Genomic DNA, 27898 nt, shown 5'->3' with positions numbered 1-27898 from the left:
GGGTATTTTTTCAGATTGATTCCTATGCGTATTACCTGCCATTTAATGGGTATCCCCTAAAGGTCCAGTTTGTCAATAGATATTTGACTTCCGTATTGATGGAGGTTGAAGGGATTGCCTGGTTTTCTCAGGCTATGAAGCAAGTCATACTGGAGAGTGGCTTGTGTCCTCCAGCCACATTAACTGGTGATCAGATGAGCAATAAGCTCAGCCTTGATCACTGAGACTGAGCATCTGAGCCGTAAGAACATGGTTCTGGTAACGCAGGCCCTGGGAGCGCATGCGCTTAGGTCCTTGCCTCTCCAAGTGATAGATTACAGTTGGGAGGAAGTGGTTGTGGAGAAGCCCCTGGCGCCGAGCAAGCCCGTTGTGTATTCACGTCCACGTGTGCACAGCCCCCACGTAAGAAAGGCAATTACTGTTCGCAGAGAAAGCCGACGTTCTCCTCCTGAGGGCTGGGTTGCCCTCCCGGTTCCATCTCCAGCTCTCTGAAATTGAGTTCCATGAGATTATCGGCTCAGGTAAGTTAAGAAACCAGCGCTCAGCGACGGTGTAGCAATCTCTAACTCGCCGTGGCAAGCAAACATTTACCAACTTCTCTTAAACAATTTTAGGTTCTTTCGGGAAAGTCTATAAAGGGCGATGCAGGAATAAAATAGTGGCAATAAAACGGTAAGTGGGCAGAGGAAAGAGATCTGCTTCGTGGGCTGGGAAGAGCAGGGGCAGCCGCCCCAAACTGCTGTTGACGAGAAGTTGTCTCCACTCTCGTCCTAGATACCGAGCCAACACCTACTGCTCCAAGTCAGACGTGGATATGTTTTGCCGAGAGGTGTCTATCCTCTGTCAGCTCGACCACCCTTGCGTGGTTCAGTTTGTGGGAGCCTGCCTGGATGACCCCAGCCAGTTTGCCATTGTCACGCAGTACATATCAGGAGGGTCCCTGTTCTCCCTCCTTCATGAACAGAAGAGGTATTGGCTCTGGTCCTTACTCACCTTGATCTCAGCATGAGAAGCACCTTTGCCCCATCCCCAGGGCATTGGCCTTCTGACATCTCTGAGTGCTAACATGTTCAGCATTTAAACACAGCTGATTATTTATGAGTAATTCTTATATTCCAAGAAGTAAAATAAAGTGATTTTTCACAGAAAGCCAAAGGTGACAGATTCAAGGACTTTAAGTTGGTAACGGAAACTTATAAATAGACTAACCTTGACATGACAACAAACTGGGTGTTTGGAAGCTCAGAATAAAACAATCATCTAGGCTCACAGTGCTGATCAGAGAAAGTTTTTAAAAAAGAAAGCTTTTGTGCATTTCTAACCTGAGTTCGTGTTCAAGATCTCTATCCATAGTAACTAGGAAGTGATTTCCCTCAGTGGCTCCAGAGCATTTCATTTGTGTGTTGCTATCATGAATTTTTGTATGACCCAAATAAATTAGAAAATCAGGTATTCTATTTTTAAATGTCGGGATTGACTTCTAGTGAAGCAGTTCCCAACTGTGGAAAACCATTTGTCAGGCTGAGTTTGTAGCTCCATCTTCAATGAATCAAAAATTAGAGCTGCAGAGAATAATCCTCATTCTGCTTTCTCTTGCAAGACATGCTGAGTGCTGGCTTCAGCCAGCTCATCTCTATCCTGTCTACTTTCTCCTCTAGGATTCTGGACTTGCAGTCTAAGTTAATCATCGCTGTAGACGTTGCCAAGGGCATGGAGTACCTGCACAGCTTGACGCAGCCAATCATACACCGCGACCTGAACAGGTACTTGGCTTTCCCAATGATGAACCTATGACTTGATAGCTAATGAGAAGTCCAACGTGACCTGCCAAGGACATGGTTTAGCTTTATCTTAGATCAGAGTTTTCTTCATACTCAGAAAGGGAATAGGCCACGTTCATTGTCTCACAGACATCTGAAACTGTGTGGCTGCTGTCTCGGGGACCGTCTGAACCTATGGAATGTCCAGAAATAATGGTGCCGTGTGTAAAGATATGGGATGTGGTAATGTCTCCATCAAGGATAACTGTGGCTCACAGAAGTCAGTAAGTGCTGGCCTTACTAACAGAATACTCTAGGCTGCCAACCAGACAGAAACCCAGCACCTGTGGTTATCTACAGTGCTCGGGATTTGATAAGGATAATTACAAATAAGTTGCAAATAAGATTTACTTACTTGATGCATTACAATGGCTACCATATTTTATAATTTTATCATTTGGCTTATTACAAAACACTTATTGTAAAACAATGCAGCATGCTATGCTGTCAGAGGCTGCATGCATCTTGTATCGACTGCATCTCTTAGTTGTGTCATTGGGCCACACGTATGGTCTAACCAATACCACCGAGAGCTGTGCATGGGCACACACTGTGACAAAGTCTCCTAAACACATTGACAGCCACTGCCTGCTGCTAGGCAAGCGTGTGATTGGAATTCTCAGGCTAGTGGTGCTGTCAGCGAGTAACCCCAGTACTACGAAGGGTGTTCCCGTCTCAGACAAAGCAGGGGATGAGAGGGTCTCAACTGACAAGCCCCTTTGTGCTGCCATTTGTTTTTCTGGGGGAGGCTAGTAAATCCAGCCAAACCACAGCAGGATACTTACCTACTTTTCATGCAAAAGGCTTTCATGTTGAATAGAGCCTGAGACAAATATAGAATCAATGTTCTTCACAGAACTGGGATCTCCAAGAAGTTTCAATGCTTTCCTTAAACAGTGAAAACTTTCTCTAAGTAAGGTCTTGATATAAACCAAGGCTACTATACAAAATAGAGCAGTTTTGTCTGAAGACTGAATGTTGGGGTGGAAAACTCCCTTCACTTCCCTGTTTCTCACTGCGGAGGCATCAGATCCACAGTCACATTGGTGGAACCTCCAGTCTGCTGTGCAGACAAGTAGACAGTCACTGGTCTATTCCATACCAACAAATCCCACTTCTTGACTGTGAACGCGAGTCATATGAATCCTGGGTATTATTTAAAACTTTTAAATATTAAGGGATCACTTTATTTAATCACTTGATCAACAACGCCATGGGCATGGGCTGTGCTTACAGCGGGTTACACTTGGCACATCTCCATGTGTAAAATGAAACTTGCACACATCCTACACTCTAACTTCCCTAGAGCCTTTGCATCACAACAGAGACAAAAAAATGATTATCCAAATATATTTTAAGCAAGGCAAATATATTTAGTAGCAAGTTCTATAAAATACAAGTAGTGAAGTTTTCTATAAAATTCAAGAAAGAATGTTAATCAGCTCAGAGGCATTTCGAGATAGCTTCATGGATGAAGTGACACATTGCTCTTTTCCTAGGAATGAGTAGATTTAAAAGAACATCCCAAGGGTAGGGAGAGACTTATCGGATAGAGGTCAAAAGGTTAAACATATGTATAGGACCCTAAAACAAATAAAGACATGCATGTGTGTGAGGTCCAAGGCTGAACACTGGGAAAGACGTAGAGAAAAGTGGACCTGGAAGAAACAAATGAGCACATGCTGGACAAGGAAGACTGGTGCGGCGCTCTTCTGTGTGTGAGGAAGAACCCCAAGGTTGTTTCTGCTGCCATCACAAACCCAGGGTTTTGCTGTGAAAAGACCAACCTGTGTTTGGTGGATTCTCCACGAGGATTCAGACAAGAACCAGATGAGACAGCTACTGCAGCTGTCTAGGCCAGAAGCTCATTAGCAAGAGAGCAGCATGAGTGGGAAATGAGGAGTGGAAAGATAGACTTGAAAAGCAGGAAAGAGAAAATGGCCCAAGCAGAGTTGGGAGAGTCTGCAAATAGTGTGAGAGCTTACTTATCGTTTCTCAGTTTTAAACTAGCAGTCATGGCTTCCTTGTTAGTTATTAGTTCTTCTTCTTTGTCTTTTCAAGAAATTTTTGCCAATAAACATTTTTTATTCTTTGAGCTTTAGTAACAATATTTAGGAGAAAGATTCCAATGTCAAATGACAATTAACTGGGGACATTGAGCAGGGAGGCTCTCACATTGTGTTCCTATCATCTGTTCCTGTCACCTTGCGTGAAGGCAGAGCAAAAGTAATGACTGCCGATTTTCTCCAGCAACAACCTTCATTCCCAAAGTTTATTCTGTTAGTAAGTGTAAGCAGTTACCATCAGTTACCTAGCAGGACCAAAGATACAAACATTGGATAGATATGAAAATGAAACATTTATTATATAAGAGAAACCAACTTATTTTACTTAATCATCTAACCATAGAGCTTAAATTTTCCAAAACTCTTCAAGTTTTATGAAACAGTAATAGAAACTTAACTACTGCATCTATTTTAGCAAACTGTTTCTACCCATCTTCAAACAATTACAATAAAACTTTGTGTGTGTGTGTATGTGCGTGTGCGCATGCGCGCGCACACATGTATATGTATATGACATTGTACATGACTCAAAGTCACAAGCTTCATACACCATAGGGGACTTACTACAATCTGTTTTTATATACAATAAGTCTTACACAAAGGAAGCAACTAAAGTCTCCACATTGGGTAGAAGATGACGGTACCAAATGATCTGTAAGCAGCTTTCAAGAGAATTTAAGCAAGTCAAGATCACAAAGCTTGCTGAGGATGCAAAGCTGGAAAAACAGGTGTGGATCTTTCCTAAGAATCCACCCTATGCATTTCCTCAGTCCTCAGAATGTCTCCCTAGGGCAGGCAGAGGGAGCTCAGATGCCAGTTTGCCTTTGGATTGGTGTGAGTGTTGATAGCTTATGTTTTTATCTCCTCAACTGCTTCAGACATCACAGAGTTTCAGAGTCCGAGATCCTGCTCTTTCCCCAACCTACTGAGATTACAGCCTTGTATTCATACGTGGATGTTGCTCAATCAATGTGTATTTAGAGAAATTCTTGGGGCATTTATAAGGAAGCCACTGCAGTTAAACAAAAGAGTTTTTTTTAAAAAGGTGGAGAGGCTTAATATATATATATAGTTATACCGACTTCTGGATGGGGTCTTGAGGAGTCACTCAAGGGCTTTTATAACTGTAAAGGAAGGTAGGTGGAGGATACGGCTGACCAGCCTGCAGAAAGGGGGCACTTGTATGGTGGGGATGGAGGTTGTTACTTAGCAAAAGAAAAAAGAAAACAAGGTCTCTCTGGGTCATTTTATTATACACTTAACATTAATTTTATTATTCAGTATATACTAAGGAGAAGGTTCACATGATGAGCAAAACAGTTATTTTTCCAGTAAACGTGAGAACGGGGAAGGGGTAAGCTACCATCTGTTTAACACTGGCCGTGCATAGGAGAGCTCTGCTGAGAAGTAGCGTGCTCTCCTGGCATCTGTAGCACTGTTTATCTCGTTGTATGGGCTACGGCCTGAGGGACAGGCCAATCTGCAGCTGCCCGCTCAGCACAGCCTTCACAGCACACTGTAATGGAGTAGAGAGTCATGGCAGAGGACAGAGAGAGAATGCTTGGTAGTGATGTTATTTGTTGGGATTAACGTTAGTTATCAAATGGTACCACCTAAAAGTAGCTGAGGAGAATCCAGAGAGGATGGTCTACGTCCTCTGGTCTGTGGGTGGATCTCTGGGGATTGTCTTAGCAAACCGATAGGGAAGATGCAGTCCCCTGCGAGCGGTCCATAGTGTTTAGATATTTCTAAACTACTCACAGGTTTATTCACGAATGCTGTAATTGCTTAAGGATCAACTTAAACCTTAACCCTATTTACATATCCATTCCCTGAAGTAAGTGCTTAAGGTCACAATGTCAGATAAGGGCTTTAAAACATTTGGAAAAGAATATTTCTAAAATGTTAGAAATCGGTGACATCATTGCAAATAGATGTCCATTAAATGGGCGGTCTTCTCTCCAGATAAGTCTACTGCAGCATTTTACAGAACCATAGGAACTGAATAGTGACACCTGGCTTCACAGTGGGCATATGAATGTACTATATGAGTATATACTGTAGATAGATGAAGATAGATAGGTAGATAGATGATAGATAGATAGATAGATAGATAGATAGATAGATAGATAGATAGATAGATATAGATGATAGATAGATAGATAGATAGATAGATAGATAGATAGATAGATAGATAGATAGATAGAAGATATATAGACAGATAGATAATAGATAGATGATAGAAGATAGATAGATAGATAGATAGATAGATAGATAGATAGATAGATAGATAGATAGATAGATGGTAGATAGATATAGATAGGTAGATAGATAGAAGATATATAGACAGATAGATAATAGATAGATGATAGAAGATAGATAGATAGATAGATAGATAGATAGATAGATGGTAGATAGATAGATATAGATAGATAGATGATGATAGATAGATAGATAGATAGATAGATAGATAGATAGATGGTAGATAGATAGACAGATAGACCTAAGTATACATTTTGTATATTATTAAGCACTATACAGATATGCATCTTGTTCTTATTACCTCATTTATTCCCTTATATAGGAAAGGAAGGGGATTATAGAAGAACTCCATTAGGTACTATATTGTGATGCATGCCTGTAATCTCAGGTCCTAGGAGATGGCTGTAGAATTATATTAGAGGTCTGGGCTGTACAGTTTGAGGCCAACTTTCACTACCCATTGAGACCCTGTTTCAAGTGAAACAGAATGAAACAAAACAAAAACCTTTGCATCATGTTTAGCAAATATTTCTTTTCATAAATTAAAACTAAGTCTTCAGTGTAATTCTGGTATTTTGAGAACCAGAGGACTCTGCTGGTATTTTGAGAACCATCTTATTCCAGTAAATATGATGGGAAATAATTACAGATAATTTAAAAGCAGAAAACTTTTTTGGTGATGAGTGACAGGTAATTTAAAAAGACAAGCCTGGTAAGGGCTAAATGGATTTTAATTTTGAAGATGACATTTAAATAAATTAGCAAAGATTTTAGGAAATAACAAAGAAAAAACGGAGAAATTTTAATAGTTGTTTTTAACTTGACATGTGCATTTGCCTTTCAATTGAATACAAAATGTAAAACTGCAATTAAAAAACACAACAGTCAAACAAAGTGATTTATTGTTTTCCTAATTATCCATCAGGCATGGTTCCTGTTTGCAGGGATGTAGTTTGAGTGCCTGCCCATTGCAGTATGTGGTGATACAGAAGGATCTTAGCACTTGTTGGTCAATGCTGTCTTGAGGACTTTAATGCCTACATATAGACCAAAGACATGATTCAGCTGCAACATCTCTGAAGTCCACAGGAAGCTGTGGACATCAGGAAGCTGCTGACAGCTCTGGGTTTGTGGTTGTCTAGTTTAAATCTGTCTTCACAAGATTTTTAAACATTTTTTTCTAATCCTTTCCACTTTTGAACTGCATAAATAATGTTTTTTGAATGTTGGAAATTACCTAGGGCCTATGCTATGCTGTGTGTGAGAATAATGGGCTCGAGGAGTTTTCTAGCAGAGTTCAGAACTTAAAGGAATATATCCCAAACGTATGAGTATCATATGGAGTCCCAGACTTTAAGATAGCCTTGGAGATTTCAACCATAGACTGGGCTAATTACGAATGCCTCAGGATGAGCTTGAGGCTGGGCAGGTTTGAGGAAGACCAATGATTCATCCATGATCACACAAACATTGCAATATGGGACTTTGGAAATTATTGTGCTAAATAAAATATAGTTATTTGTTCATCCTATCAAGGAGTAATGAAGAAGTCAGATGTGTGTAAGTCCTTGCTCTGTGGGCCAGAGAATAGGTGCCAAGACTCGTCAGTTTCTAAAGAAGATTCAAAACCTACACTGTGGATGCTGAGGTATAGTCCCTGATTTCTGAATGACAGCAGTCTCCAAGGAATGTGTATTCTTCACAAGCAGCCAAAACAGAGGAAGTGTTTCCATATCAGACATAATTCATGGATATGTTCAAGATCCCAGACCAAAGTAGAATGCAGAATCTGATGATGATTGAATACATCTATGCATAGAACAGGAGAATTTCAGGCTTATGATGTTCCAGAATTTGGAGCAGTAGCAGGGAGTTTACCAGTTTAGGAGTCTTTGCTTGGAAATCCAAGCACAAAGTGCCCAAATTAGCATATATGAGAATCTCAGGTCTAAAGTTTAGGGATTCTGGAGTGTTTGGGATTTCAGACTTCCAGCTTAGGGATGCTCAGTGTGCAATGGATCCATGTGCATTTAAAACCTGTGTATATGTACACATATGTATTGTATATCCATTAACACTGAACATATGTAGTACTGGCTTGCTGTGGTGAGTGCTTAACAAGCGTGGGTCTGCACCTTCCTGCAAACGTCATGATATCGTTTGTCTTGTTGACTGAACAAAACTCCACTGTGCCATACGTAACCTACTTTTTTCCCATTAATCTTCTAATCCAGTTATTGATAGGTTTGAAACATAAAACTGCCTTTGGGAAAGCGGGGACGTATGTTCCCGGACCAGAACATGGTCCAAGCGGCAAAGTGCATGACCAGCTGAGTGCAGGAGCATAAGTTGCCCTGTTCAGACTAAAAGAGTCAGTCACACATCAATACAGCCTGCATTGGACAAGATATACAAACACGCTTTTCATCTTTGAGAGCAAAAATTGAAGCACAGACTATGACTTTACCATTCAGAGGGCCTCACTGTGTCACATGCAGCAGAGGGGTACCTCAGCCCTCCTGCTCAACGAATCACTCTCTCCTCTGTGTAAATTCACTCAGATTAGGTTGCCTGGCCTCTACTCCAACACAGAGGCTTTGGAAATCTATCCATTTGTCCTCAGCTCCCAGAACTTGCAGAGAAAAACAATGATTTTCTTTGGACTCTGCAGTTCCTACCCATTACCTACACAGACGTTCTCCATCTTCCTCTTCCTGTTTCAATGTGGATGTCCCGCCCACCACAGTCCTCACTGCTCAGTTATGGAGGCCAATTACATCACAAGTACCTGTAGCACGTTTCATCTGGCTTTAGCTTCCCTAACTAGGAACAGCTTTGCAGCCTGACTCCCAATTTCCCAACTGCACCACCGTAACGCACAAGGCCTGAGCAGCTAGTTCTCTGTGCATCCCCAGAAATAACTAAAATGTCCTCTGAGGGCCACTTAAAATCCTTCCTCTCTTACCTGCCCCCATTAGAATGATTCATTTAATCTTGACTGTGCTCACTAGTTCTAAAAATAGTTCTCTTATGTAACACCTCATTAAGTAACTTCCGTTCAACATTAAACCCCTTCTAATCTGAGGGGTCATTTTGAAGTTATCCATTGTTCCACTGGCAGGTGTGGTCAGATCTGCCACAGTGGATCTCTTGGGTGAATGGCATCAGAACCTCAGTTTGTCCTTTCTCCTCAGTAGGTCCTGACTCCCACACTCAAAGGTAGGTTTAAAGCCACATGTGAGAGGCTTGAATCTTTAATAGAGCACAGAAATTTCTGAGCAGGAACTCTAAGATGCAAAAATCCACATTTTGTTTGACAGAAAATTTCAGAGCTGTTTTTCTAAGTGGTTTGTTTTGCTCCTTTTCCTTAAGACAATATAACCACCCCCTGAGGACTTCCAAGCCAGGGAGCAGGGGTGCTTTCCCTTCTTGGAACCCCCTTTCCTTCCCTCACTGAAGAGCAGAGTGTGAAGAGGTTGAAGGGGTGCCTCTCTGCCGTGTTTCCCTAGGCTGCTACTGGGCTCACTGACCTGCAGTTTTCTCATGTGACTGGCTCCCTGCTTGGCTGTCTTCCATTCTCCAGAGTCCCAGCCTGTACAAAGGAGGCTTTTGAAAATGTCAACAAAAGTTTCCCTCTGTCTGGCCTCATTTCTCTCTGCCCTTGTTTCTTAGGAGACTCGGTGGATGCCTGCTTGGTGCCTTGTCGATTTCCTGAACAGCTAACCTTTCAGTAACGATGCTAACGCTGCCTCTGGCATCTCTGCTTTTCCAACCTGATCATTTTCAACCTCAACACGCTCAAATGTGTTAATGTTGGATTCTTAGGATGCTAAAGGTCCAGTACAATGTGCGGAAGGTCCCAGAATCAGAATTAATAGTTAAAAGCAGGGGGACACTTGATAACTGGGCAATTCTTTCCACCTGACCATATCTCCAGTAGCTACTCTGGCATGCATTTGACAGACAGATGCCAGTCAGTGTGTGTGTGTGTGTAAATAATCCCATCCCACAGAATCTTCTCTCACCTGTGTCAATGAAACATTCCTTATCATTACTTTCAGGTAACAGTTATATGACTTCTTGGATTTAAATGAAAGAATACATTAGCAATCATTATCATCTTCCCGGAAGAATATTTTACTATTTAATAAGGTTTAAATTATACTTTAATTTTGTATGAGGGGGTGCACACGCTGCAATGCGTGTGTAGATACCAGGGTACAACTCGCAGGACTCAGTTCTCTCTTTCTGCCACGTGTGGGGGGGATGGAACTCAGTTCGTTAACCTTAGAGGCAGGTGCAGGACCCCACTGCGCCATCTCTAGGGTACTATTTAGTATTCTTCAGTGGCAAGTGTGCTTCTGGTTGTCTGTCTCCCTTTTAAATGTATGACTATGGCTATGCTTGCCACCCTGTTATCGGATAACTCCCTCCCCAAGGCTTTGGGAAATACCTAAACTGCATATGGATCCTTCCTGTGAAGACTGCAGAAAGGACCCAGATCACATTCCTGCCTTCACAGAGGCCTGTGGTTGAACTCTGTATCATGGATTCCATTGGCAGTCCCATTACACAGACTCATAGCTGGGGCAGAATGTGAGTGTCCTGTGTGCAGAGTCCCCCTCCGTGACTCTGCAGGGCTAATTCACACAGTGATCATGCCTACATTCCCCTTATGCAGCAGCTGGGTAACAAGCGTCATGGGGAGGTAGAGCCATCGGAAGTACTTTCTGGAAGTCAGGAAGACTAAGCTGTGTTTTCTTGGAGACTGTATGGGGCATCAGGATCATTATACAGCTCTTCTTCCCGGGGCCAATCAGCTCACTCAGCAGTACAGTCCAGTAAATACCCAAATTAATGAGAAGAAGCTTACTCTGTCCTTTATTTAATAATGACAGGAAAGAAATAGTTTTGCCATCCCTCTCATTGGTTCATCCTTGTTACATCACTCGAATTTGCCATCCCTCCCATTGGTTCACCTTTGTTACATCGCATGACTGGCTTTGCCATCCCTCCTATTGGTTCTCCCTGATTACATCACATGACTGGCTTTGCCATACCTCCCATTGGTTCACCCTTGTTACATCACATGACTGGCTTCACCATCCTTCCCATTGGTTCATCCTTGCTACATCACTTGACTTTGCCATCCCTCCCATTGGTTCATCTTTGTTACATCGCATGACTGGCTTCGCCATCCCTCCCATTGGTTCATCCTCATTACATCACTTGAGTGGCTTTACTTCTCTTCTTTCTGATCCAAGTTCTTCATGAACAAAATGGAGTCAGTATCAGCTATGTGTCCCTGTTCACAGAAACACCTCTGTGGTGAGTGGTAGAGTCAGGTCATAAATACATTAGAGGAAGAGTCCACAAAAAAAAATCTTCTTTTAATTGTCAAATCAGAAAGCACTCATCTCAAAGGGATAAGCGACAGTTTATGGTAGAGCCAAAATATGGGTGGCCATGGCCATGGAACACAGATTTTGAGCTCCCAAACTCCATGTTCTGAGGTGATAACAGATTCATGGCATTTTTATAGAAATGAGACAGAGTCATAAATCAAGATAGCTTTAAGACATTGGTGGAAACAGCAGGCCAGCCACTTACAGCCAAAAAGGGACATCTCTGCCATCAGCCTTGGGTGTTAAGACTTCTTGGCCTTCAGTGAGTAGAAGCCAGAGTTCTGTTTCGATCTTCCTGGATGATCTTTACCTTACAGTCATGAGCTCCACAAAGAAAAGGGCACTAAATATCTCCCCGGACATCTGAGCTAGATCCAGATACCTGACTCTGTACCCATAACACAACAGCTCTCAAGCCACAGGAGATCTACGCAGCCAGACAGCCTTGGTGGTGTTGTACACAGGTAGGGTTCCTCCACTCCACCCCACACAGGCGCTGTCTGCTCCCTTAAGTCCTGTTCATTGCAAGCAGAGAATTCCTGCAGGTCTCAGATGCAGAGTCTCTCCGTTTAGGAGAGCACTCGGCCTCACCTCCGTGCAGAAGGTGGACGGCGCTGAGGTGACTAGACAGTGCAGGGACAGCATGCTACTTCTCTCAAAGGCTTATTGATACCTGCAGCAGCTGAGGAGAAGATCAGGGCAGCCTCACAGGACACTCACAGCTCTTGAATGCTGCAGTGGCAGTCTTCATATCAATTACATTTAGTGCCTTCCCATGAAGAGTTGTACTCCCAGTCACTAGACCCTCTCCACATCAGGGCTTTGAACCCCTCCGGAAGTTGGTGAAAAGCACTCAGTGCTGTGGATGAAATAGCCAGGACTCTTGTGATGTTGGCCTTCTCTACCTTGGGGAGGGAAACCCTCTGTCTGAATTCTTGGAGTAGCAGCCTGCTTTCATTAGTCCATTCAGAGCAAAGGGTCAGGGTTCTTGGGTGACCCCTTTCTTTGAGGTTGGAGCACATTTTAATAGACTTCTACTGTGTGTGGTCTCAGGAAGCTTCATCCTCCAGAGGCCTCCTGACTCAGCAGGGCTTTTGAAGGGAGGTAATGATCACAGACATCTTCTAATTCTTCCACTTTCTTTAGCTTTTTTTTCTCATTTCACATAAAGAGTAAGGGTACACGGATCCTGCTGTTGGCTGTGCGTGGCCTTGCGGGCAGATGTTTCACATTGAACTCTTATTAACCTTGACAAAGTTCCTTTTGTATCCTAAATATGAAACTAATGAGCTGTTAATCACCAAGTAACTTCTTTAGCTCTGGAATGGCAGAGAGAAAATCTAAGAATTTCCTTATGGCTTCAACGTTCGTCTTTTTGGCTTGGCTACATCTCTAGCGTCTATCTGAAAACATACTGGACATAGATGGTACCCTGGGCTGTTTGCCCCTAACTGACTCTTGTCTACCCCTAGTGCCTCCTCCAGGAATGTCGCAGCCTGGTTAAAATCCCTCCAGACTCAGTGCATTCCCTATTGGATAGGAGGTTCTCTGTCAGGGCAGGCATTGTGCATGCTGTACTGTTCTGTCCCTCAGCCCAATTCAGTGTTTCACAACCTGTCTAGCTAAGTGTTTCTGACTTTGAGGATATTTTAAAACAGAAAATGGATGAAAGGCTTAAGGAGATTTACAAAATGACTAAGGCAATAAATCTTATGCCTGGCTAAGTTTGTTACTCATGTTGTATAGTTATACAGTACAAAACACAGGTATAAATTGATACTTCGTCCCAATTAACCAGAACAAACATGACAGAATAACAGAACAACGCACTCAACAGTTTGCCTCACTTTGCAGAGTTCAGAACAACCATGAGAAAGTAATTCTCACTCAGTACAGACATGGTGTTTCATCATATCAAAGTTGTTCTTTCGCTTGATTGCTATCAATAATGTATAAATCACTAGCTTGGATATTTTGTGTTAAGGATAAAGTTTGAATGAAGAAAACTGTGAGAAACAAAGGAAAAATAATTAGTAGTTCCGCTGATCTGATTTTCTGATTTTCTCAGGTGAAAGTTAGTCACACAAACTTATTGTGTAGTATGGACATGGCTCAGGGCTATCTGTTTATTCATAAGCCAGAAACAAAACCCTGAAACCCTGGTGACTTCCAGTCAATGCTCACCGTGTAGACTTGAGTCCACACTTGCTTTTTCTAAGTCGATTGATTTTTTTCTTCTCATAGGCAACATAATTATTTCCTAACCTGCAGCATTTCTATGCCTGACTGGAATATTTTTGCATGTGATTAATGTTTTCATTTGACTTTTAATGAGGTCTCAAAACAGTGTGGCTTGTCACAGTCAAATTATTTAAATATCCCTGTGAAAAGGGTGTGGGAACCCAAATCAGATTCGTGTGAATCTGCAGAAACAGTGGCAGGCAATGCTTCCTGCACATGTTACGGTTTTACATCTAAATTAATCACTTCAAAGTGTTTCTTTTGGTGATGCTTGGTTTCTTAAGCAAAAGGATTATTTGAATGTCTTTAATAGAAAAGTTTTAATATTTTTTACTAAAAAGTAACTCTTCAAGAATCATTTTGTTTCTTTATAAAATATCCTTGTGGTTTCAAAAGCAATCATGTATGATGCTTCCTGAACACAGATAAAAGTGTTCATTTTCTCAGTCCCTCTTCACTCTTCCAAATTGACCAGAATCATCTAAATTATATGTTCAAGTATGGCCACAATCTTACAATGACTAAATTTTACTTCTGACATGTAAAACAAAAAATATATACAATAATATACATAATGCATATATGCACATATGTAGAGATATACACAGATACATATATACATTGCACATACAGACAGACATGTATGCACTCATACACATACACCCATGTGCACATATACATGCGTGTATGTGTATTGTTGTCTTGGAGAATCAGTCCTAGATAGCATATGATAAGAAAGCATTCAGACACTCTGCTGCACCCACAACAGCATTGAAGTTTGCAGGGCTGCAGATTAACCTATCGTAGACAAGATTAATGGTTTTCTGGGGCTGAAGGCTGAGAACTGGATGAATGTTAAGAGGGTCAAGGAATATTTCTGGGCTAGAGATGGTACCATCTATCTTGAGACCATAATTTTAATAGTTCCATGAGATTTTTATACTTGTTTAAATTCATCAAGTTATAGCCTTTAAATAGATGAAGTCCCTCCTTCTCAGATGAGTAAAAGGTAAGTTGTCTAATGTAGGTACAGAATAGAGAGGAGCAAACTCTCTGAAATAGGATATGCAAAGTTAGAGGAATCAGAACTGTCCCAGTCATAAACAAAACATATTTGACCTTTTCGTAGCCTTAATAGAGAGGAAGAATGATTTGATAAATAATCTCATTGTAGATATTAAAACCAAGGATGAACATAGCTAATTGGAGAAACAAGGGTTTCCTCAGGGGCTATCAATGAATCCACACTCATAGCACACACTCAGGTCAAGGTAGCTGTCTGATAATTTGAGTGTTCGATGTCAAGACTGTGGGCAAGAACAGGAAGGGAGAGTGAGTACTTCCTTGAAAAATGCATTTGCCCTCTGTCTACTTTCTCTGGTTCTCATATGATGTTGGACTGTTTAGTGCCAGCTTCTACTGATTATACAGATATATACATTGACCAACAAAAAGGCATAAAGTGTCTATGTCCCACTACAAAACTGGTGGGTTAAAGATATGTGACCATATCACTGTTGCTGCATAGGAACTATAACATCTGAGAAGGGACTGAGGGGTCTCCAGAGCATTGGAGTCACCAAGTGTATGATGGTCAGCGTGCTGCAGTAAATTGGCTAAGGAGATTTCCCTTGTTAGAGAACACTGATGAGAGGAAACACATGCAAGCTCTAATCAAAACTGATACAGCAGAGAGTTCATAACCTGGATCATGGAAGTAAGACAGACAGACAGACAATAGAACCCAGGTGCAAGAAACACCTCAGAAAGTGAACGGGTGCAGTGCACAGTAATCCCTGGGAGAATACTTCCATTTCCACCCTGATCCCTAATGTCTGTTTAACCCAGATTTCGAAAGTATGCTGGGACAATCCAAGTTAGTCCATGGATGGAATTAAGCTGCAAAATAAATGCAATGAGGGCAGAGAGAAGATGGCTCAGTGGATAAAGCATTTGCCATGAGTGCCTGAGGATCAGAGTTCAATCCCTAGAACCAGGTAAAAAGGATGGGTGTGTCTACACACACTGTAATCCCATAGCTGGAGAGTAGTCAGAAAAGTAGATCCATGAGACTCACTGGCCAGCCAGGCCAGCCTTCTTAACTAGTGTAGTGAGTTGTCTAAAAACAAACAAAACAAAACAAGAACAAAAAATGCACATAGCGCCTGAAGAAGCCCCAGGTGTAGAGAAACGTGTTTGTTTGTGTATTTACTCAGAATATACTATGAGCCAGCTCCTCCATTGCCACTGCAAACACTGAGGATGGAAAACAGGTCTTGTTTCTATGGGGAGTTACACTCTTAAGAGGACCGATAATTTTAACAAAGAACATGTTGAAGTATTGCAGAAAACAGATTAACTTGAGCAAATATGGAGTCTCTAGTGCTGTTACACATGACACATGAGTCAGGACTGCCCAAAGATGGTGCCCCTGCAGACAGAGAAGTCAACAGATTTGGTATGTTTTCCAGATAGACTCCATCAGGTTGCTAGTGGGTGCGGATAGATGATTCTGGAGAAATAAGATTTCAGCCAATGAAGACAGCATTGGTGTGGTGTTAGTTGGGAAAACATTTTTTTCATCATTCTCTGTTTATTTTTTTCCTTTTTTTTATTAAAAATTTCCGCCTCCTCCCCACTTCCCTTTTCCCTCCCCCTCCCCCACTCTCCACCCCCCTCCTTCTCCCTCTCCTGTCCAAAGAGCAGTCAGGGTTCCCTTCCCTGTGGGAAGTCCAAGGTCCTCCCCCCTCCATCCAGGTTTAGGAGGGTGAGCATCCAAACAGGCTAGGCTCCCACAAAGCACAAGGAAAACATTTTTGAAAAAACCTGGAGGTCTTCTATAGCTGCTTTTAACTTGAAGTTCCTGATATTTGAGATGAAGCCTCAAGAAGACTGTTTAATGGAAATCTTCAGCACAGGGCATCACCTCATGTCTGAGAGTCTCAGCAAAGAGACGGTTTCATAACTGTGGAGTGAAGGGGGTAGTCAGTGGTGAGAGAAGACCTAACAGGAGTCAGCGCCGTCAGAGAGACCAGGAACACCTGGAAAGGGGTATGAAGAAAAGGATGGGGAAGCAGTGTCTAGGGAGCTAAGAAAAGTATGCTTTAATTCATAAAGAGCTACTCACTATGCTAAGAACAATGGAGAACTTGAATGCAATGAAGACAAAAGAAGCATCCTCTGTACCTGTGAAGATAAGAAATCACTACACAAGTCCCCTAGAAGGTCCCAGTAAATGGTTGGAAACTCTCATGGTCAGCGTCATCACTTAGAAAGTGCCTAACAGCCTCCATCTGCTTAAATGCTTTATACTACTTGTAACTACAACCCACACAGTACGGTTTTCCAGTTGACTTCTGAAGGATCCGCCATCTTCACATCCATCTGCTTTGGAGTTGCTAGGTGACTGGCTATGCTGGTGTTGGAATGTAGTCAACCCAACGGCAGCTTTGGGGTGCTTATAAGCGTCACTGGTGTTGGAATGTAGTCAAGCCAACGGCAGCTTTGGGGTGCTTATGAGCATCACTGCACTGTTACTGCTTTCCAGCCCAGCCCAAGAATGTTGGTAAGTAGATCAGAGTATCTAGCAAGCAAAATGTTTGAGGGACGCTTTGAAGTCTTAGGCAACCGAGAAATGGGGGTGCGGGTGGAATGCTGCATTTGGGGAAGGGATATGCAAGGTAGGGGTGCTGGATCCAGTGTTGCCAGTGAACTACACGGTAGAGAAGAAATTGAAGCTGCAGGATGGGACTCAACCCAGCGTGTAGTGTCCTTGCAGTTAGACTGGGAGCTGGCAGAGGGAAGGCGTTGAATAACAATGAACTGCTTAGTCTAAAAAAAAAAAGAAAAAGAAAAAAAATGGCAGGGATTGCAGAGGAACTTCGTCAATGAAATGTTTAATTTCAAACTTTAATTTTGCAAAACTTGGAAGTATGAATACAGTCCATATAGTATACAGCTGTCTTCTGGAACTAAATAGACTGCAGCTAGAGTTTGGGGAGCACCCTGTGCTGAGACAGACTTTTCCTAGCTATTTCCTGTGTTCCGCTGGGGACGTGAAGACACAGAGCACAGTCCTCAGAGACAGTGAACAGTTGCACAGCTCCCTTCAGACCCATCCCCAGCAAACAGTGCGCAGCGGGGGCTGCAGCCACAGGTGGAAGGAACTGGGCCCTGGCTTGATATTTCCTTTATTCTCATAATTGCAAGGCGATTTTCTTCAATTACACTGGAGATGATATCGAGGTAATTAAAATGGTAGGGAAAGGAAGGAACAATGGGTTAGATGGGCATAGAGAGGGACAAAAAGGCTTGAAATAAAAGCCAGGTTGTTGACAAGCTTTGCCTCTGAATCAAGAGAGCTCAATTTTTATTGCAAATAAAAGCAATGACACAGACCAGACTCACTGTCTGCGTCAACACGGAAATGGAAAGAGAGCGACTTCGCATGCGGTAGTGGGGAAAGATCCACCTGCGCTCATACAGAGAACAGCTGCTGCAGAAACAGCCCATGAGTCACATGGAAAGGGGAGCTTCTGTCGCAGGTCGTGTCTAAGCCCAGAAGCTAAAACAAGTAAACCAAAACATTTTTACAAAGGATACATGTCTACTTCTTTTAAAATAATGGGTACTAGGAGCAATAAAAACTGATTTATTGGCTGGGCAGTGGTGGCACACACCTTTAATCCCAGCACTCTGGAAGCAGAGACAGGTGAATCTCTGTGAGCTCGAGGCCAGCCTGGTCTACAAGAGCTGGTTCCAGGACAGGCTCCAAAGCTACAGAGAAACACTATCTTGAAAAACTAAAAGGGGGGAAAAAAACACTGATTTATTCAATATCAGTATTAGATACCTTTCTATTGCTGTGATACTGTGCCAAGGTAGCTTATGTGAGGAAGGGTTTGTTGGCACACATAGTTCAGGAAGTATGCGTCCACAGTGACAGCGAAGCATAGGAGCCTGGGTCAGACATGACAAGCAGGAAACTTGGAACAGGCTTCTTCAAACACAAGCAGAAGAGCAGAGAGGCTGAACTAAAGTGGTGTGAAGCTTAAACCTTTCAAAGCCCACCTCCAGTGATACATTTCCTCCAGCAAATCCAGCCTCTTAGGCCTTCCCAAAGAACGCCACCAACAGGGAGCCAAGTGTTCAAATTCCTGAGTGCAGGGCGAGGATTCTGATTCAAACCATCAAAGAGCTGTCTGATCAGGCTGAACTAGAGTCCATGAAGCAGACCATGGCCAAACGTGACCTTTAGTCAAATGGTGATAATTGATGGTGTCATGGAACTTGAAACAAAGTTTTGTTTAAGCTCATGGGAAAACTTACATGAAATCTGCTCACAGGGTGAGCTGCCTCCTCTTTGAGTTCAGCTAACTGCTTCAGAGTCTAAGATCTAAGTTCAGGGCACAGATGCTCAGGGCATAAATCAAGTTAAGTTACAGTGATAGCTAGAGGCCAAGTCTCCTGCGTGTGGATCCCCCGTTTTTCAGCACTGGTCATCAGAGGCCGCCCTTTCTACGGTGAACATCTTTGGTGAGAGTCAGCTGACTGTAGAAACAGACTTTGTTCTATCCCACTGGTCCACATGTCTGTTTTGATGCCAGTGCCATGCCTTTTGGACTATTGTGACTCTGTAATATGCACTGAAATTAAGTATTTGAATGCCTCCAGCTTTATGCTTTTGGCTTAAGATTTCTTTGGCCATTAAATATAGTGCTATATGAATTTTAGATTGTTTGTATAGTTTAGTGAATGATGTCATTGGTTTCTTGACAGGGATGTCACTGATTTTTTAAATTGATTTGAGTATTTTGTAACTAATTCTTCCAAGACAAGCCATAGACCTTTCCACATGTTTGTTTTCTCAGTGTCGTTCACAAGTTACAACAGGAACCTTTCACTTTCTTTCTTAGGTTTATTCATTGTTGTTCATTTTTTTAGCTCTGTTTCTTCCTTGGAGGGTTTGTTATTGGAGTCCAGAAAAGCTACTAATATCTTATGTATTACATTTGTGTTCTGCTGCTTTACTGAGCTCATCTGATCTAGTTATCTTTCCCGGGATCTTTAAGTTTTCCTGTTCATAGAATCATTTCATCTGCAAACAATGATAATTTGACATTCTTTCTTGCTATTTATATTTCATTTATTTGTTTCATTGTGTGTAATTGCTCTTGGTAAACTTTCTGTGCAATGCTGAGTAGGAGTGGGGGCTGGGGAACTCGTGTCGCATCCCTGACTATGCAAAAACTACTTTCATGCCTTCTTCATCTAGTACATTGGTTGCACATTCTCATGAGTGACCTTTTCGTGGACAGCCATTATTGATAACAGTACAGCAGGCCTTCAGAAAACTAAAGATAGGCCTACCTCATGGTCTGGGACCCTTACTTCTAGGTATATAAGCAGGAGAAATCAAATGAGATGCTAAGGACATCTAAGTATCCACATGTCCATTACAGCATTATTCCAAAGAACTGAACTATGGAATCAGTCCAGCTGCCTATCAACAGATGAGTAAAGACAGCAAGGCAGGCGCACAACAGCGCATGCTACAGTCATAAAATAGCAAGACAGGTAGAAGTGGAAGTCATCGTGTGGAGTGAAACAGACCAAACACAAGAAGACAAGACTAGCTCTGCTCTCTGTCTCAACATGTGGAATCCAAAAATAATCTACAAGAGAAGGAAAGACTACTAGAGACTAGGCATGGAAATGACAGTGGGATATGATCGGTGTCCGGTGTTCATGGATGGAAATATCACGCTTACCCTCATTAGTTTCTGCATTCGTACATGGTAATAAAGATTTTACATCCCGTGTCAATAGGTACACCCAATAGGACCCTTGTTTGTTCCCTGTATCCCATCTGTGGTTTTCTACCATAGTTAGCCTAACATTACAGAGTTTTCATTTGCTGAAATTAGTCTTTAGATTCCTCTTGCCCTGATTTGAATCATCATTGTTTAGCAGGGATCTTCCCACATCAGATTTCCCACAACTCTATACTGAACGAAAATCAAGCACAAAAGAAACTTTCAAAGGCAGCTCAATCAATAAGTACTTATTGGATACTGATGGAGATTCAGATGTCTAGATGAGCACTAGCAAGTGAGAGAGTTTCTTTAGTATTAAAGTCTGTGGGGATAGTTTGTTTGTGCTATAACAAATAAAGCTTGCCCGAAGATCAGAGTGCAGAGCTTAAGCCACTAGTTATCCATAGAGACCAGGCAGTAGTGGCACACACCATTAATCACAGCACTAAGGAGTCACATGACTTTAATCCCAGCACTAGGGAGATAGAGACAGGAAGGTATAAGGCTGGATGGAGAGAGGAATATAAGGCGGGAGGAAACAGGAACTCACCATATTCAGTCTAAGGACTAGTAGAAATAGGATGCCCCATTCGGTCTGAGGATTTGGTAGAGGTAAAATATCTCTCTAGTGGCTGGTTCCTTTACTTCTTTGATCTTTCAGTATTGACCCCAGTATTAGAATCTGAGTTTTTATTATTAAGATCAATTAGAAATCATGCTACAAAAATCCTCAGTAAAGGGTCCATCAGTAAGAGGGTACAGATGCAAATTGCTAAAGATGCAATAAATAATTCTACTATATGCTTTCTTATAGTATTGTTCCACACATTTGAAAAAAGAAGAGCATAAATATGCATAGCTCATATCTATCTAATTTGCAATCTGGAAAAAGCCGAACGTGAGTCCAGATTGAGGAGTCAGATGCACTTCTGAAGCTGTAAATGGCAGAAACTCACTCAGAGCAGTTTAAGCAAAACAAGAAATAGTTTCTATTTAACGTGACTCAGAAATGCAGAAGCAAATGTTGTGGGAGCACAAGACGTAGAATTCCGGATGTCGCCGTAGAGACTGCTGTCAACACTCGGCTTTCTTACCTCATCTCTTTCCGGTCACTGGCTTCGTCCCCAGGTCCTAGCATGCAGCTGATCTTTTGGTAGAACCAGGTCTTCTGTTTATACATAACAGCACATGCCACACAGCTGGCCGAGCTGTGTGCATACTCATTCCTAACTCTGTCCTGAGAGACAGAGAATCATGAAGTTATGAACATTCAGACAATCTGTGAACGACTGTGGAATCTTAGTTCTACCGAGAGGAGGGGAGATACCCAAGGAAAACTAAAAATCTATACTTTCATGCTAAACAAAAGAAAACAAAAACAAATAGCTATCCAAATGTGCAGGCCAAGCAGTAACTCCAGCAGCCCCTGAGGGATTGGGACAGGTGGATTAGAAATCACTCCAGGAAAAATTGTAGAATGACAGAGATATTTCCTTGGTATAGTGTGTTATTCACAGATCAGTAAGAATCTCTTATGCTCTGTGGAAGGAGATTCCATTCTGATTAAAACAGGGGACTGGTCCATCAGGAAGACAAGATTGGCTTGCAATAAGCTGAGCACAGGGAAGAAGCAGAAGACATAACAGACTTTACACAGAGAATGGGGAGTGGTTCATAGGCACACAGTGTGGCCGGTGGGACTTCAAGAAATAAGAATGCATGGCTAGAAAACTAAAACTGACTAAAGCTAAACTAGGCCGATCCAACCCCGTGGTAGAACACATAGACACTCCCTGCAGAGCTAGGTGGAAGGCGCAGGAGGACAGGAGGTAAAGTGGCACTGGAGACACCGCAAGCTTCAGCACTGCTGGGCTGAGGGAGGCTGGAGTTTGGAGCAGTGTGGGGATTTATACGAGATCCTCGCTGACATCCCAGACCACTCAGATGAATGCTCTCATGTTCCACAAACAGGAGAAGAGTTGATTAAAAGGTAGGGTGGACTTACTAAAGCCTTCTGGTGAGAGAAAGAGTGGGAAAAATCTCAGCTCATTGCAGAGACATCTCAGGGAGTCCAGGACTGGACCCTTTCAATCTCCTAATGCAAGAAAAGGGAAGGGTGAGATGGTCCCAGAAATTTTAATGCCTAAGAGGGTCTCAGAGGAGGTGACTTTGCTATCTCCTAGCTAACAGAGGGCAAAGGAATCAGGAAGTTATGGACTTCTAGATCCAAGATTTACTTTTTTCTCTTTTTTTCTTTTTTTTAAACTATATTTTTAATTATAAAAATAAATATAATGAGTAATAGGAATAATAGTACACATCCATTGACCCCAAATTTCAATGACACCCCAGAAATAATTGCTGTCGGTTATGGCTGTGATCTTATAATTTTGGTTTAGAAATTTATATTCTACAAATATATCAGCATTACTATTTTATACATGAATTTACACAAAAGATTAAGCCTGTAATCTTTATGTATATTAACGTAAGTATAGATATACAAAAGACACCACATGTACACTGGGAACTAATTAGACACAGACATCTTACTTTTTTCTTAACTCCTGGCAACTGATAAATGTAATGCTGTAGAGCAGAGTCTAAGTTACTCTCTCACTGAGAGAAAGTGAGCTCAGCTATCATGGAGGCCTTCTTGCACACCAATGTAGCTTGTATGGAGGGATAGACAGATATCCCTGTGTCAATCATTTCTCTTGCACACACACATACACACTATGGTGCAACAAATGCCATATTTTTCATGTCCTGATAAGATATTTTAATTGTATGCATAGCCAAAAGTAAAATGTTTTAAAATTTTTTATTTGTTGTTTTTGATCCTTGGCTTTCTCCCTCAGTCCATTGTTCCTCACAGCTCCGTTTGTGGAAAGGTGTGTGCCTGTCTGGCTTGGATGCAAAGGAAAATACATATAAACAGCTCCCCAATTGTTTGGGGACGCCCGCCATTCAGTCAGAGGGAAGCCAAACATTCTGCACTCTAGACGAACACCTTGTACAAGAGCAGCTAATGAGTTCCAGAGGGGGGGATAGTCTCAGACTGCTGCCCTCGTTTTCACAAAGGTTCTGGGGTGTCAACTGCCCAAATACAGTCCTCTTATCAGGAGGTTGAAAGGTAACAACAGTTAACCCAGAGGAAGTGGCTAAGTATCCTATAGGACAGGATTCATCTTTCCCACATAAAATCCAACAATAAAGGTTTATACAGGTACCTTGAGTCCTTCTGATGTTGTTTTTGTAGTAAATTCTTCAGCAGGGGCCTTTGTTACAGCCAAGCTTCTGTTCATACACAGGCACCTCATGCAGTGTTACCCCCATTCTTATCATTTCTACCGTAGATTGTACCATAAAATTCATCCGAGGTTTAGGTGTGTAAATTAAGCAGTAAACAATAAGCTTCCATTTTCATAACTCAAAGTTCTCACCTTCCATATTCTGTGACTTATTTCTTTGTTTGTAATAGCTAAATCCCCCCCCCCCAATTAGTTCTCCAAGCATGGAATCAAGTGATCCGACTCCCTGCATCAGCGGTCAGGACTCTCACATTCCAAGTAGATTCATATCCAAAACCTGCTTAGTATATTTCCTTCCAGAGGGAGGTGTTCTCAGCAACTATCTGAAGTGGGACTCACAGGCACTGTTAAAGCCACCGTAACCTGCCAACACTAACTTCGGGTTCAATTCCGTACGGCAACAAACTGGGTTAGACCTCGTTCTGAATTGGAATAACATTTGCTTCTCTTCTGCACAGCTGCCAAATTTTGAGCATCTCATTACTATCTTAATTAGCCACCGTTGACATAAAGTGGCCTTCAAGTCATTCGATCTACAGATTCAAACAAGTGGCATGTATTAGAGGGCAGGGTACCGTGCTAGCTGTGGGTGCCAAACATCCATGCAAACAAGGTGAGAGTAAATCAGTGGGCCAACCTTTGCAAGGCAGGTAATTGGATTTTCATTCCCATGTGGATCCCTGGAAGCACACAGCACACACGCACTCTGGGAATGGCGCCCCTCCTTGAGCCCTCTAGTACTCAGCATCATTGAAGAAGCATCATTGAAAGACTTGGCTGAGCTCCATGCTAATCACAGCCCCATGGATAATGAAGAGCAGTCGGTTTTTAAGCTCTATCCCTCGTGCTGTGGGCTGCCTTCTTTCTCTGCTCATTACCGTTTGAGTGAGGAAGAGAATCTTCCCCTGTCTTCTTTATGTCCTTTCTATTTAGTAATGTGCGTCTGTTAAAAGTCTGGCTCCCTCCCCAGTGTCATTCCACTCGAGCTACACTGATGGCTTTGGGCTTCTGACGTTAGGAAATAGACACAGAAATTGAGAAAGACTGCATGTCTCGCCTAAGAACAAGGCAGTGAAGAACCCAGCTCCCATCCCTTGGCTGAGCTTATATCAGGATCCATACTTCCAATAGCCAGGAGAGCTATGCAGACTCACTGCTGCAGGAAGCAGTAGCCGAATGCTGAAGAATACTGCAGAAGTTCTTGCCTGTAGCCCCTGGGGTTGTTCTACTTCTCCACGCATGTGCGGCTATGCGTGGCTTCATAGCTTACCGTTCTCTTCATCCTTTGGTTATTGTGCCTGATCAGCATGACCGATGTACCTACGTCTGTTTTTAAGTCTTTAGGGTGATTTCCTAGTTGTCTTTAACTGTCAGTTTGACATGCCTAGGGTCACCTTCCTGGGAAGGGGGGTGTGTTGCCACCCAGAGTGGGATGAGACCCTCACATCTTTTAACTATTACAATAATCTCCCACGAATATCCCAAAGGATAATTTGATCTGGGCAATTGAGACTCCCTTCTCAGGTGACCCTAGGCATGGATGGACCATGACCTGGAGGTCCTTCCCTCCCCTAAGTAAGAAGCAGCAGAGGCAGGGACTAGTGGGGTCACTTGGTCACTGGATGGCCTTTGTAAAGGACTGAGGAGTCCTTTCATGTCCTCTCTGACTGTTTCTCTGACACTTTCGGTCATGATCTACTGTCCAATAGAACCAATCCAATTTAGTCACCACGCTGCCTTTGAACCCCTGGAACTGTGAGCTAAATCAACCTTTCCCCTTTCTATACTTGCTGCGGGTATTTCCCAATAGTCACATGAAGCTAGCTGACATGTCCACTCCCCCTCTCAGTCCCAGCTGGGAAAGCCCTTATTCCTAGGAGGGGTGTCTCTACAGTGCACAGGGACTGCAGCTCAGTGCTGACAAAGCACTTTGAAACCCTCTCATGCCTATGAGTTCTCTGGCTTTTCTATCATATAACTTCTGCTCTTGTTTGGTGATTGCACTGAACCCAACTGGTGTATCTAGAACACGACTGGCTTAAACGTTAGTATATCTAGTCACATCTATGCAGACTTTGTGTCTCTGGGTTTTGTTTGTTTTTATGTTTCGAGTGTTTAGTGGACATTTTCAAAGGTTCTAGCTAAGGTACAGATATCTTTGGAAAGTTGACCCACGTACCAAGACAAGCCATTGCTGAGTGGCCATTCGGTCACTGCCATCTGCCAGAGTCATTGCAGAATCTCTGCTTCTGCCCTGGATTGCAAACTAGCCCTCAACACAACATACATTAGACTCTCTCAGGGTCCTCTCTCTCCGATCACTGCCGTTAGATCTGGGTGAGAGCACAGTTCTGTCAAAGCCTTCCAGTAATAAAACAGTTATCAATCTGAGCTGGTTTTGAGCCTATGATGGCTCCAGATTAGTACATATATTGAATAGCACGCTATTCCAGGAAAGCCATGAATGAGGGAGATCAGATAGCTGGAAGGTGTACGGATAGTGCTGCCCTTCCCTTCTCCTTCCCACTGGAACTGAGCACTCTATGCAGATAAATGTAACCTTTAATGATATGGTGAATGTGTCACGGGCTTCTGGCACATACACTCATACTTTGGAAGATATAACTGTATGGCATCTTTTTGCTGCAATATTTTGGCCACTCTGTTATATCAGATAGTTAATGTCATTGGATGGATGGAAATATGAATTAGGTACCTATTCTATGAAATGAATCATTTTAACAAATATTAAGAACAATTTAAGTAGCATTATATTTCCCAAATTTTTCCTCAAGGTCCCAATGGGGACAATATAATTAAAACTTCACAATTATGTTTGCAATGTAGCTGCAACTTTCATTGCCATGTATATATATAAAACTAGTGAATCTGCCCTGTGCTGTTCTCTCTCCTCCAGAGTTACATGTGTTCTCCACTTGAGGGACTTGAACTGCGTGTGTATGTTACAGGAAAAAGTTGGGGAATTAGAAATTAATGCTACTTGAATTGCCAATTTAGGACAATCCAATAATGTAAAGTCTATGCTCTTTTTTTGATAGACACTAGTCTTTTGCTGTAATATCCTTTTAATTTCTAGGGAAGAACAGGCCTTCCCCCTCAAAGCCCTTGAAATTGACTAGGGCATTCTATTTTATTTAATTTTCTTTCTTATTCTATAAAGTAAACTTTTGTGAAAAACAAGGACAATTTATTAATATTATAATGGTAACAGTGAATTTCAGAGTGAATGCTTGACTTCCACATAACAACATTTAGCCATGGAAGATTAGAAATATATACTTGGCATCTCTGAAGAGAATAAAAGGTAAAATCCTGGCATTCCTTCAAGATACAGTCCTGTAATGGGAAGATGATGAGCTAACTGTCAGAAGCCAATGGGGAATGTGAATTGAGATTTATTCTTTGAAGGCCTAACTGTTCTCTTATGGTGCTCTCAAAAATCAGGAGTGTTTTATGAGTGAGCACAGCCTGAGACCGGCTTTGAATGATCTCACCGCGTTTCAAACAGACTGATTCTCTTTAGTGTTCACTCCTGTCCTGCGGCGATCAAGATGCTTTTGAGAAGAAAAGATTTTTCTCCTTGTCAAATGGCAGTTACTGTGGAAGGGATTTCTGTCGGCGCAGTTGTGCTGAGAGTTGCACATTGCATGTTCAGTTTGGGGGCTGGAAAAGTACGAGTAGTCGGGCATGCGTCAATTTCATACCCTACAATTGACGTCACCGGCAAAGGCAAACCACCCGTGATGCCCTAACCCCCGGGCTTTTGCGATTTTAATATGTCATAACATATTATATCTGAAGATTTTTTTTCAATGGAATATAATAGTGTGGCTATTCCATTGGGTAATGAGCATGGCTGTAACTCCTGAACAGGTGAGGTTTTATTTAAATGCTAATTATTATTTCAAAGCGTTTGGAATGCAGCTAAGTGTGGACACCCTGATTTAAAAAAAA

General features: G+C 42.2%; 1 protein-coding gene across 1 annotated transcript in view; it reads left to right on the top strand.

Annotated features, from left to right (window-relative positions):
* Tnni3k (TNNI3 interacting kinase) overlaps window positions 1–27898 on the top strand; it is a 216177-nt gene that overhangs the window by 88369 nt on the left and 99910 nt on the right. The window contains exons 14-17 of the mRNA XM_057793011.1: window positions 429–521; window positions 615–672; window positions 775–969; window positions 1659–1763. Of these exons, the coding sequence (XP_057648994.1) occupies window positions 429–521; window positions 615–672; window positions 775–969; window positions 1659–1763 (451 nt within the window). The remainder of the gene's footprint in view (window positions 1–428; window positions 522–614; window positions 673–774; window positions 970–1658; window positions 1764–27898) is intronic.

The sequence above is a fragment of the Chionomys nivalis genome, chromosome 18 (assembly GCF_950005125.1).
Source record: "Chionomys nivalis chromosome 18, mChiNiv1.1, whole genome shotgun sequence".
In the NCBI taxonomy this organism is placed as follows: Eukaryota; Metazoa; Chordata; class Mammalia; order Rodentia; family Cricetidae; genus Chionomys; species Chionomys nivalis.
This window is presented reverse-complemented; position numbering and strand designations above follow the sequence as displayed.